Genomic DNA, 13,322 nt, shown 5'->3' with positions numbered 1-13,322 from the left:
AATAACTCTGTGTAGCCCATCAATTTAAATACTTTATGTCCATGTTATAAAATGTATGAAACTATGTTAAATTAAAATTACAACAGAACAGTTTTTTTTAAATTATTAGTCTTCTTCAAATTCAAGCATTTACACCTGCTACTTTTTACTATTTTCATCTTTTGGTTGTAATGTGAAATGCGGTGATCCAAACTGGAGGCATATTCAGAGACAATGCTTTTCCTGATGCAAATGTATAATGAGAGGTTTATTCTAGTCCTACTCTGGTGCCACAGCTATAAAAGCATCAGCCAAATTAATCCGAACTTAAACATTTTAACCCAGAACATAATTAGATATCGGGTGACGTGTACATGTTCAGGCTTGCTCAGGGTGTGATACGGAAACACATCCTCCTGTGACCTTGTCTTGTAGTCTCAGTGATTCTTTGAAGCTCGTGGTTGCATTCTGTTCGCCAACAATGGCCCGTGAATAGGCCAGTTTGCGTCAGCTTCACTACACGCCCACGGAGAACCCACGCACGACGAGAGAAGCCTACTACGGCTTCCTTAGCTTGCCACGCCTCACAACGTAAACGAATGGGGGCTTGACCAATGGGGTGCGCCGTAGATCAGCCGATGATCAGATGATTGAAAGGGGGAACTGTTTAAAACTGTAATGACACCCTTACTCCACTTCATACATCTGCCGAGCGGCGTAGCCAGTGCAGACGCGCACCAGAACTCACCAGCGGCTCCGCTGCTCTTTGTCACCACTGCATCTGAACTCATTCACCCATCGTCCACACCAGCACCAGCAGCAGCAGGAGTCCGCCAACACAAAAGACTGTTCTTATTATCACACACATCTGCATCCCGGACTGAGAAATGAACCATAGAGTTCTGTTCACGTGGATTTTTGTGCACTGTGTCGCTTCGCTCCTCTATTCTATCCACGGAGAAAACGCTGTTCCCGAAGGTAAGAAAGCAAAAAAAAAAAACCCAAAACAACCATTGTGTTCTTCTGTTCATTCACTGCTGTCATTCATTCACTCTGAACTCCACATGGGGGAAAAAGATGTATATTTAACCTGCGCTTTTAATAACGACAACAACAAAAAACACTCATCTTTATTGAAAACCTTATGTGATTTAGGTTTGAATTATAAGTGTAGAAAAACGGGATGGATTTGAACTCCACAGTCTGCGACGTGTCCTTTTTGGGAGAGAGTGGGACACGGGAGCAAATCCACTCTCAACGCCACGTCTGTGTAAACTGTGCGGAAATATATTTGCTGAACGAGCTTCTGCATTTACCTTTGGCTGAAGTCATTTCGGCTTCATGTTAATCCACCAGTGACGTTTGTGGCCGCAGTGACACCGGTTTAAACCTATCCACCGACTCCGGCCGACCGGCTCTGGAGCTGCGCTTTCCTTCATTTCTCACAAAATTTTACCATTGGAACACAAGGTTTAAAGGTCGGACGTGTGTCGGGGGTGATAGGGGTTCTAGATGTTCTAGAAGAAGGCGGCAGAGCCGGTGACATTTGGGCTCTACGCCTGCGGCCCCAGTACAACTTGTTCTCAGCCTTTATTATCGTAGCAGGTGTGGGTTGGCGGTTATCCAATCCAGTCATTACGGAGTCTGAGCCAAACTGAAGAATCAATCCACTATTTAATATTTCGTATCAACTACAAGTTCCTCACTTAGGGGAGCCATAGTAAATTGATTTTTCTACCCCTAGAGGTCACTGTATATTACAGATATTTACGGTTTGGTTTTACCGTATGGATTTGTTACATCTTCACTTGTTTCTTTCGAAATTTAAATGTTCAAATATATTAAGTCAAATCCTGAGTGTATTCACACACGCTAACAGCATTGGTTTTGCCCAAGAACACATTGGCATGTAGGACCAAGGGGATTTTTGACTTATTAGACTAGCCACAACTACTGTGGATGTTAAGAAAAAACATAAAAAAACGCAAGCTTTATTTGTTAAATTTATTAAGTATTTAGTATTTATTAAGTCAAAAAGTTCTAAGACAGAAGTTGTATTTTGAAAAGGTGTTTATTTTAACAACTAAAACCTGATAAGACACACTCCTGGTGCTGTCTCCAACAGCGTTGACAGTTTTAATTGTCTTAAATTTGTCTAATGTGAAGCTGTATTTTTATCAACTTTTTTTTTTTTTTTTTTTTTAGCAAATCTGAAAACCTAACCTAAATCTGTCTGAGAACATACAAGTATATCTTAAAGCACAAAAATGATCCCATGTCTTTATCTCTGTTTTCACCCATCAGGAGAAAATGATGAATTGAATAAATTATCAGAAAACAAGGTTCTCGACAGATCAATCAAGTACAACATGAGGAAGAGTTTGGATCTGGACCAGGAGGGCTGCTACCTGCAGACTGGCAAAAAGGAGTGTCTAGAGAAGTGTAGCTTCAACGCTACAGCCAAGACCATCTTCATTATCCACGGCTGGACGGTACTTATCAGCCTTACTGATTTTCCCTCGTCCTATCTCCTTGTGTGTGGGTTTATATGAAAGAGAGCGTCATGAGCATCATGTGTCTCCATGGCGGTAGTCTTGCCTTAATGTTGCTACTCTAATGCTTTGATTGCTGGAATGTGTCATACAAATGTGAAATAACAGAGCAGTGTGTGAGAGGGAGGGTATCACAATACAGCAGTCTGCCTGACTCTAGATGACCCCCCCTTTTTTTTTCTTTCTCTCTTTTTCAGATGAGCGGTATGTTTGAAAACTGGATGCACAAACTGGTCTCTGCAGTGATGCAGCGTGAGAATGAGGCCAATGTGGTGGTTGTTGATTGGCTCTCCAGGTCTCAGCAGCTCTACCCTGATGCAGTCAACCACACCCTTGGTGTGGGTCTTGATATTGCCAACATGCTAAACTGGCTTCAGGTGTGTGAAATTTTTGTGATTTCGTTTTGCCTTTTTTAGTGTATATGATTCATGTCAGCGCAATGTTTTTTTTTTTTTTTAGTGTTTATTGTGGTAAATGGAGAGTTTCTGTAGCAACAGCTCTACATGGAGTACTGTTGAGCACATGCTCTGCTTTCCCATGATGCACGCTGATTCTATGTGTGTGTCTTCAAACAGCGTAAATGGATCTCCTGTGAAGTCAGCACACGCTGTGCATTTGAGTCATAACAGACTGTGTGAGATCAATGCCATTTTGGCAGTTGTGGGTTTAATGCTGAGCAACAAAGAAGCAGCCGAGCAAACCTGCAAATCCACAGTACTAGTTTCTGTGGTATGCTGAAAGTAGTGTAGTACAAATAAAATAATACTATACATAGGACAAAATACTTACATAGGACTTTTAATCATTTTTATTCCACAATTTAGGACGTCTTTCAGAGGAGCAAATCAAATGCCAAAACTCTCCTAGGTACAACTTTGGTTGCTTTCAGTACCAGGCCCTTGTTACTTTCTTTATAAACAGTAGTGAATCAAACATGGATAACTGTCTGTTTAGCTGTAAAGCTAAAACAAGAAACCCCATTTAGTTGAATTGTCACTGAATTAGTCAATTTAACAAATGGCTTCTTAGGGAGGATGTAGGCATCAGGCCGTGCACTCGTGGACCTGCACAAAGAGAATTCCCTGGAGACTTAGTGAGGCAGATGGCGGAGGAGCTCCATTCAGGACACCTTCAGTAGATTTGTTTCGGGTTAACTAAACTTGGCTCAACTGCCGACCCAGTTGGTTTTAACTGGCTGAAACATAGCATTTATTCATTGTGGGTTGGAAATGGCAGCTGAACTGATCGGAGCATAACTCTTCCTTCTAACAGGAAGAACTGCAGCTGCCTCTGCAGAATGTGCACCTCATTGGCTACAGTTTAGGAGCTCATGTAGCTGGCTATGCAGGGACACATGTACAAGGCACCGTTGGCAGAATTACTGGTGAGTTTAGTGTGAAACCACAAATCTTTAAATCCAAGAATGTTGCTGCTTTATTCCCCTGACCTTTTGTCTCATGTTTGTGAACAGGACTGGACCCAGCAGGACCAATGTTTGAGGGCGTTGAAGAAGAGAAGCGCCTCTCTCCAGATGATGCCGACTTTGTGGATGTTCTGCACACGTACACCAGAGAGGCTTTAGGTGTTAGCATCGGGATCCAGCAGCCAATCGGAGACATTGACATCTACCCCAATGGTGGTGATATTCAGCCGGGTTGTGCACTGGCTGATGTGCTGTCACTGACGGGAAGTAAGTGTTTGCCGTTGGGTGTGTTTCCCTGCTCCACACAACACCAACTCTTCTGTGTATGATTATAAGGAGTGAAGCTGACGTGCCTTTGTTTCTCTGCAGATTTCATGGATGTACTGAAGTGTGAGCACGAGCGTTCTGTACACTTGTTTGTAGACTCTCTGATGAACAAGGACCACATGAGCTTTGCTTACCAGTGCACCGGCCCCGATCGTTTCAAGAAGGGCATCTGCCTCAGCTGCCGTAAGAATCGCTGCAACAACATCGGCTACAACGCCAGAAAAATGCGCAAGAGGCGCAACACCAAAATGTACCTGAAGACACGAGCAGACACTCCCTTCGGTGGTGAGTTTACAACCACAGACATGAACTAATAATTTCCTGTCATTGTTATCATTTACTACTACACTTACAGTCAAAGCAAAACTGATAGTCATATCAGCAGTTGATTTATGGTATAACAGTTACCCTAATAAACTACTACTGTTCACAACTGTTTAACATCAATATCATTTCTTTTATCTTAAGGCTACCATTATCAGATGAAGATGCACGTGTTCAACAGGAAGCATTCGGACCATGCAGATCCCATCTTCAATGTGAAGTTATATGGAGCCAATAATGATACCACCAACCTGTTGGTTGACGTGTAAGTAAAAGAAAAACATCAAGTTGATTGTTTTTATTTTTTTAACACCAGCAGAGTTTTGACTACTGATTTACAATGTATTTTATTATATATTTAAATTTAAAAATCATGTCCATATATGTTTGTGCATTGATGTAATTTTTTCAGATGTTAATTATGCCTATATATTTTAGAAACATTTCCCGAAACATTTGTTTTTAATTATAAATAACTGAAGTTTTTTTTTTTTTTTTTTTTTTATCATTCTTTAGCCAAGATGGCAAAATCGGCCTAAATCTGACCAACACCTTCCTGGTTTTTACTGAGGATGACATCGGTGACCTGCTGAAGATTCGTTTGGTCTGGGAAGGCGAGGCAGACTCTTTGGGTTCCTTCTGGAAGTACTTTAAGAGTTCACTGTGGTCACAGAAAACCAAACCTATCCTTGCGGTACGACGGATTCGTGTAAAAGCAGGAGAGACACAAAAGAAGTAAGTGTCAGTGGGAAACGCTTTGTCTTCTCCGAGTCTGGTATCACTGTAGAGTGACAGGGTTTGACATTGTTTTTCTCTTTTTCCTCTTCCAGGTTTGCTTTTTGTGCAGAGGACCTCTCAAAAATTGAGATTTCACCTGGTGAATCTAAGACCTTTGTGAAATGTCCTGATGGTTGGGATGTCAAACCAAGGAAAAGGTAAGGAATGTTTAGATTTTGGAACACTAGGCGAAGTAGTTATGCAATAGATATTAATTACTGTTAGATTTGAGTGTGACTTATCTGCTGGTTTGTGGTTTACAGAGTGCCCATGTAAAGGTAACAATACTGCACTCCCTACAACTAATCCACCATCGCCATGGGGACCCGACGTGGATGGAGCACTTCCTTCTCTTTATTTGAGCACTTTTCTGTTGGAGGAAGGTCGATCAGCGCATGGTGATGAGGAGCCTTGGAAATTGTTAAATGGTTTCCAATGGTTCCAGGAATTCTGGGACTCTGGGCTCCGTCCAGCGAATCAGGACGGTGGCTGACAGGCTGGAAGCAGACACAATCTTGCACAGTAGATTGCCTGCAGAATATAAGATAATGTTTTTCGGTCGTTTGGAGGAGAGTTCAGATCTGTAACAGTGGGACTAACAGCAGCAAATGTAGTGGCTTGACTGTGTATTTTTAAATGTTCTATTTATGAAAGAAAATTGAAGTACTGCTAGACAATTGTTATTTATCGGCACATCCCAGATGCAGTATTTGTGTTTGTGCGCATTTTTATGAATGTGTTTATCTGTGTGTGAAGAAAATGTGCCTTTCTGCTGAGATTACTGATACACTGTATAAATGAAGGAAATACCTTATACAATCAGTCTGAGGTTTTGTGTGTTGTAAAAGTTTGTGTATGGCTTATTCCTGGGTTGTGTTCATGTGTAAATAATGTAGATTTTTTTGAATAAAATGTGCACCCTTTTTACTTGTAGATACAGTTGTCTTGTATTTCTCCATTAGCCCTAACATGTAATGACACCTGCCTCTTTAAATATCATGATTACTGTAAATTCACTTAATAATATTGATAGCTCTGAATGAAAAAAGCCAGGTGGGACTGGTCGTGGTGTGGAGGTGAAATATAAACAGACTGGATCTCACCTCTAAATTTGCCATTGCCTAGGGCGCTGAATTTGCCCCTCTTCTTCGTGTTATTCCGAAGGAGAAACGGCAGGTGAGGCAGCTAGATAGCTTCACCTCGGACTGTGCTCTCACAATTATTGCGGTATTGTCTCCATACATAAGTCATCAATATTTGTTTGCAAACACGTTTATTTTAGACTCTGGCTTTCTACTATGACTCAAATATATTTAATAAGCACCTGATTAATATTTAATTTCGCCGATGCTACATATTAACCCCACTGTAAAGACGAAAATTGAGGCAAACAGTTTCGCCAAAAGAAAGGAAAAAAAAACAATTCAGTGTTGACATTAAATAAAATATGCCTTGCCTTTTCTTGTTATGTGTTTGTTGAACAGTCTGTATAAAATGGTTAAAGCAATAGATAGTTTTCCTATGATGTCACGCTACTACCGTAGTCCATCTTGTGGGGCAACAGAGTGTATAGATATATATTAAATACACTAAAGAACACTGATAATGGTAAATACCTGTGTTGTGAGGGGTTGTACCAACCAACCCATATCCAGGCAAAAGGCATTACAAAATCTGTTCTGAACACTTTATTTCGGGTAATTACATTATATTTTTATTTAATTTATATGTTCAATGTCAGTAAAATTAAAATATATTAAAATGTACTTTGCATACATGACAAATGTGCACAATACAAACATAAATTGTCAGCTGACCACAGTTCATATCATTATGTCCATGTACAATCAAACTATTTTTATTTTAATGAAGAAAGTAAAAAATACATTTTTTTTTTTTTTTTTGTGATTTTGGAAAAAAGTATAATCTAGTCAATAGTAGAACATGATTTTTTCATGTAAACTGTTATTCTAATGATGTTCACAAAAGACATACATCCGTACATGCCACTGTGATTTTTACATACCCACGCTGTATTATTTGGGTGTTAATAAATACCGTATGATATACATTGTCTGGCCAACTTTCAATGTCCGTCCGTAAATAATTTTCCTAATTTGTGCATAGCAATGTTTTTGATTTCTAATTTTTTTCAATTTCTTCCATAAGAATTAGGTTTTTGTAGGAATTAAAGTTCAGTGTCAGGAAAGATGTACGGCTATGAATGTGTCATCCTAGGGGGTGGGAGGCATTACAAGAAAAAGCACCATTGTGTTCATAGTACAGCACTGTTACAGAATTACTGTTACGTGGTGAATTGCTGATGGCTTTTTTTTGGTAAATGCCTTTTTCAAATCTAACTCTGAAGGAGTCCGTGCCTTTACGGCCATGAAACTCCCCACACTTACAGTAGTATACAGCAATATCTACCACCTTTTGGGAGAGTGACAAGCTCTGGCACAACAAACAAGTTTGTTCAGTTTTACAATGTTGAATAGGAAATGTGCCTGGAATATTAACTTGCCATTTTTTCCTTAAGGTATTGTTATTCAAAGTACTGATTATGAATTTTTGGAAAGTAAATAATCAGGAATGTTGGAGCTGGAGAAAAGTGTCAGGAGTGATCTGTGACAGAAGAGTGTCAGCTAAGGTGAAGGGAAAGGTTTACAGGACGGTGATGAGCCCAGCCATGATGTATGGTTTAGAGACGGTAGCAATAGGCAGAAGACAGGAGGCGGAGCTGGAGGTGGCAGAGTTAAAGATGCTAAGATTCTCTTTAGGAGTGACAAGAATGGACAGGATCAGGAATGAGGTCATTAGAGGGACAACACAGACAGGAAGGGTTGGAGAAAAAGCTAGAGAAGCCAGATTGAGATGGTTTGGACATGTGCAGAGGAGGGACAGTGGATACATTGGTAGAAGAATGTTAGAGATGGAGCTACCAGGGAGGAGAAAGAGAGGAAGACCAAAGAGGAGATATATGGATGTAGTGAGGGAGGACATGCAGATAGTTGGAGTCAGAGTAGAAGATACAGAGAACAGGGAGAGATGGAAATCAATGATTTGCTGTGGCAACCCCTGAAAAAAGGGACAAAGCGGAAAGAAAAAGAAGAAATAATCAAGAATGTTGATGACATAAGTACTAACATTCCTTTAGTAGTGAAGTATGTGCTGGTACATGTACAGGTAAGATAACATCCGGCTGAGCTTTTCCCTCCTCATTACCAACTTCATACCTGAAAACTTAGATCACAGAAACTCAAATATTTCACACCTCTGTGTTCACCTAAATTCCAGAAGGATGAGTAAGACAAACAATGTACTATATGGCGGTTTCACTTCCAAACGGTCAAGATTTTACTATGATAACCCAGACAAGTCTTCAACAGGTATATTACTGTGTTAAGATGATGACTCACTTTAGTTTTACAGTCTCAGAGTAGCTTAAATCCTCTTAATAGCATCTGCCTCCCCAAAGCCTCCCACCTCTTTAGTCAGCGTCTGGCCATTGACTTTAAAGCCTTCCAAGTCTGTAATGGTAACATCTGTGTTTCTCAGTCTATAAAATTTAAACCAAAGCTGTTTATAGTGTGATATCGGTTAAACTTCAGTAAAAGCAGAGATCAATGTTCCTGGATTAGCATAGTTTTAATGTGGTGTGCATGAGTGGATGAAGAATGTTTAGCTAAAAGTGAAAGACATCAACCAGAAGGAATTATCTAATATGTAGTTCACTTCTATCTTTGTTTTTATCTCTAATGTCAACTTTAAATTATCAACAAGTGTCCACATGGCAGCAAAACTGAAAAAGGACAGAAGGGTGTTCCCCCATAAAATAAACATCTTCAACAAAGAAAAACAAGTTCTAGGTATGAGAATAACAATTGAGCTGTCTTCTATTTCTAATCAAAAAGGGAACTGAAAAATTCTGGAGAAAGAGGGTTTTTTTTTTTTACATCCTACCACTACTAAGGAAATGATGTGAAGCCACAATTGAAACTACATAAATGTGTAATATTTATTTAAAAAATGATTTTCTTTGTCCAATGTAACGTCATTATCTTAGTTTTTGAAACACTAATGATGACATCTGATGATACTAGTATGAACCTTTTGGGGTTTTTTTTGCCTTGGTTTTCATTTTTTTTTTGTGGGAGTGTGCAGATCCTTAACTACTTGTAAGAAACACAAAATGTTTCAGTTTAATTTTTTTTTATTTTTCTTCTTTCCATTGTTAGGTTTTATTGTATAATGCATTTTATGCCAGTTAGTATTTGGTCTGTTGAAATAACTCCAACCTAAAAAAATCAGACTAGAAGTTACCTGTTGGTTTTAACCTATAGATACATTTAAACTGAGGGTTTTCTTTGACTTGGCGAGGTTATGGCCTGAATATCTGATTACTGATCTGTATTGTGATTGAGAGTTTGAAAGTTTGAAAGATGCCATTTAAAGGAAAACAGAATAAGTACGACTGGGGTCTAACGTATACACGGTTGTTTCTAGTGTTGCTGTTTGTTGGTGATATTACATTTATTTGTAGAGTTTCAGCTAAATGGGATAATATTTTGATAATTTGCCATTTTATTATTTTAAAGAAATGGCGCCTTGAAATATTGACGTACTCCTGTAAAGTCTAGCCACGCTGTCATTGCCACAGTGTGTTATGATAATGTTTGCGTTTCTGTGGCACTCGAGACTTTTTTTTAGAGCCAATGAATACGTACAGCACCACAAGAGACAAAGGCAGATGGGTTGGACGAGGGACCGGTCACCTCACATGATCCAGACTGTCCACACACTGTGATGCAAGTCAATGTGAGGAGCTGTTGAAAGAAGTATGCGAGGCGTGTCATGACATCATAGTGGTCCCAGTGGAAACACTGCCCTCTCTATGCCCACAGCATGTAAGACACTGACTGTAACGCCAGTAAAGTGGTTGTAGCATACCAGTCATCGTCTGGCAACAGTTGAAAAGACTGAGGTCATGTGGTCTACCAGTGTTCCCGTTAGGTCGGCGTCCTACAAATTTTGAAGAATCAGGATTGTGGGTTGGTGTGTTGTTTTGAAGGAATGCCTTCAGGAACCTAATCATTTGAGAACATAACCCACGGAAAATCCAATCTGTGAATAATATTTTTCTGAATAAAAAAGTTTGTTTTTCCAGTTGTCAGTTAATACACCACACCGACTCACTTATCTGAGTCTCCAGCTGATGTCACTCTGGTTGGTTTATAGAAGCTGGGTTTTTTTTTCTGAATCAAAAACAGATGTTCTTCTCTTATGTGGCTCATCCTGCCAGTGCAAACTATAAAGTTGTGATTAAAAGTTTCGAGTCAGATCAACTTAGATCTCCTTAAGGGTAAATGCAGCTCAATAGACTAGTGGTGCAGCACAGATGCTAATATAGCACTGGTGGTCTGTCATTGAACTAGTTTAACAGTGTTGCTTTTGGTCGTCCAGGTTCTGTTTCAGCTCAACCCCAATTGATTACATTTGGCTATGTTTCAGTCCTGCCTACCTACGTGGTGCTTGGTACAGTAATACATACAGTTTTCTAAGTGATATAATCATAATCATTTTAGTTCAGTGACTCGATAAACCAGAGGTGTCCATACTTTTTCGACTTGGGAGCTATTTTCAAATGACCGGGGTAAAGTGATCTACCTACATTTAAAACTGTAAATATATATTTACTACTTTGATTAAATGGCTGTAATTCTATGGCACAATACCGTCTGACTCAACACTTCTATGGTGCTTACTTTAGCCCTAGTGATTAGTATCTTAAAATACAATTAAATCTATCATTTTAATTCTTTCTTCAAATGTAATTGCTCAGGATCTACCAGCACTCACTATGAGATCTACTGGTAGATCCCCATCTACTTATTGGACAGCCCTGCGATAAGCCATATTCACTTGTATCGTACCATACAGCTTTATATAATTTATCATATTTTTATGAACCTTGGTAAACAAACTACTTACTAATGTCTGCTCTTAATATTCATCATCTGCTTTCTCTTTTCCAATATATACATTCCAATATATAAATATCTATCTATCTATATATAAATATCTATATATATATAACATATATATGTGAAATATATCTACATTTATATTATATTATACCCCTCCTTGAAACTGCAACCTTAACGTAGTGGAGGGGTTCGATTATCCGAATGAACCTAAGAGCTATGTTGTCGGGGGCTTAATGCCCCTGGTAGGGTCTCCCAAGGCAAAGAGGTCCTAGGCGATAGATCAGACAAATAGCGCTTCATCATCCTCTTGGGGGACTTCAACGCCCACGTGGGCAGCGACAGTGACACCTGGAGGGGCGTGATTGGGAAGAACGCCCTCCCCGATCCGAGTGGTGTTTTGTTATTGGACTTCTGTGCTAGTTACAGTTTGTCCATAACAAACACCATGTTCAAACATAAGGGTGTCCATCAGTGCACTTGGCACCAGGACACTCTAGGCCGGAGGTCAATGGTTGACTTTGTAGTTGTGTCATCTGACATCCGGCTGTATGTATTGGACACTCGGGTGAAGAGAGGGGCTGAGCTGTCAACTGATCACCACCTGGTGGTGAGTTGGCTCCGCTTACAGGGTGGAAAGCTGGATAGACCTGGCAGACCCAAACGTATTGTGAGGATCTGTTGGCAACGTCTGGCAGAACTTCAACTCCCACCTCCGGGAGAGCTTTGAACAGGTCCGGAGGGAGGCTGGAGACATCGAGTCTGAGTGGACTATGTTCTCCACTTCCATTGTTGGCATGGCTGTCCAAAGCTGTGGCCGTAAGGTCTCCTGTGCCTGACATGGTGGCAATCCACGAACCCGGTGGTTGACACCGGAGTTAAGGGAAGTCGTCAAGCTTAAGAATGAGTCCTACCGAGCCTGGTTGGTTCGTGGGACTCCTGAGGCAGCCGACAGATACAGGCAGGCCAAGCGGACTGCGGCTCGGGAAGCAAAAACTCGGGTCTGGGAGAAGTTCGGGGAGGCCTTGGAGGAGGACTACCATTCGGCCTCGAAAAAATTCTGGCAAACCATCCAGCGTCTCAGGAAGGAGAAGCAGTTTCCCACCACTGCTGTTTACAGCGGGAGGGGGGAGCTGTTGACCTCGACTGAAGATGTTGTCGGGAGGTGGAAGGAATGTTTAGAGGATCTCCTCAATCCCGATGACACGTCTTCCGCGGAGGGAGCTGAGGCTTAGGACAGATGATCCTCCCATCTCCTGCACTGAGGTCACCGAGGCAGTCAAAAAGCTGCTCGGTGGAAAGGCGCCGGGGGGTGGATGAGTACCTCAAGTCTCTGGATGTTGTGGGGCTGTCTTGGTTGGCACGTCTTTGCAGCATCACGTGGCAGTCCACGACAATACGCCTGGACTGGCAGACCGGGGTGGTGAAGTTCGGGGAGGCCTTGGAGGAGGACTACCATTCGGCCTCGAAAAAATTCTGGCAAACCATCCAGCGTCTCAGGAAGGAGAAGCAGTTTCCCACCACTGCTGTTTACAGCGGGAGGGGGGGAGTTGTTGACCTCGACTGAGGATGTTGTCGGGAGGTGGAAGGAATATTTCGAGGATCTCCTCAATCCCGCTGACACGTCTTCCGTGGAGGGAGCTGAGGCTGAGGACTCAGCAACTGATCCTCCCATCTCCTGCGCTGAGGTCACCAGGGCAGTCAAAAAGCTGCTCGGTGGAAAGGCGCTGGGGTTGGATGAGAGCCACCCTGAGTACTCTCTGGATGTTGTGGGGCTGTCTTGGTTGACATGTCTCTACAGCATCGCGTGGCAGTCTGGGACAGTACCTCTGGACTAGCAGACCGGGGTGGTGGTGCCTCTTTTCAAAAAAGGGGACCAGAGGGTGTGTTCCAACTATCGGGGGATCACACTCCTCAGCCTCCCGGGAAAAGTCTATTCCAGGGTACTGGAGAGGA

At 41.4% G+C, this 13,322-nt stretch overlaps 1 protein-coding gene across 1 annotated transcript; it reads left to right on the top strand.

Moving 5' to 3' along the window:
• Window positions 1-659: 659 nt before the first annotated feature.
• lipg (lipase, endothelial) lies at window positions 660-6,315 on the top strand. The gene is made up of 10 exons (XM_008336101.3): window positions 660-957; window positions 2,284-2,471; window positions 2,729-2,908; window positions 3,804-3,915; window positions 4,003-4,221; window positions 4,324-4,566; window positions 4,750-4,870; window positions 5,122-5,340; window positions 5,436-5,540; window positions 5,646-6,315. Exons 1-10 carry the CDS (start codon window positions 867-869, stop codon window positions 5,656-5,658), a joined length of 1,491 nt encoding a protein of 496 aa, XP_008334323.1. The 5' UTR covers window positions 660-866; the 3' UTR covers window positions 5,659-6,315.
• The last annotated feature ends 7,007 nt before the right edge of the window (window positions 6,316-13,322 follow it).

Source organism: Cynoglossus semilaevis, chromosome Z, assembly GCF_000523025.1.
Source record: "Cynoglossus semilaevis isolate Cse_v1.0 chromosome Z, Cse_v1.0, whole genome shotgun sequence".
Lineage (NCBI taxonomy): Eukaryota > Metazoa > Chordata > Actinopteri > Pleuronectiformes > Cynoglossidae > Cynoglossus > Cynoglossus semilaevis.
Note: the sequence above shows the minus strand (reverse complement) of the source record. Positions and strands in the feature narration are given on the sequence as shown.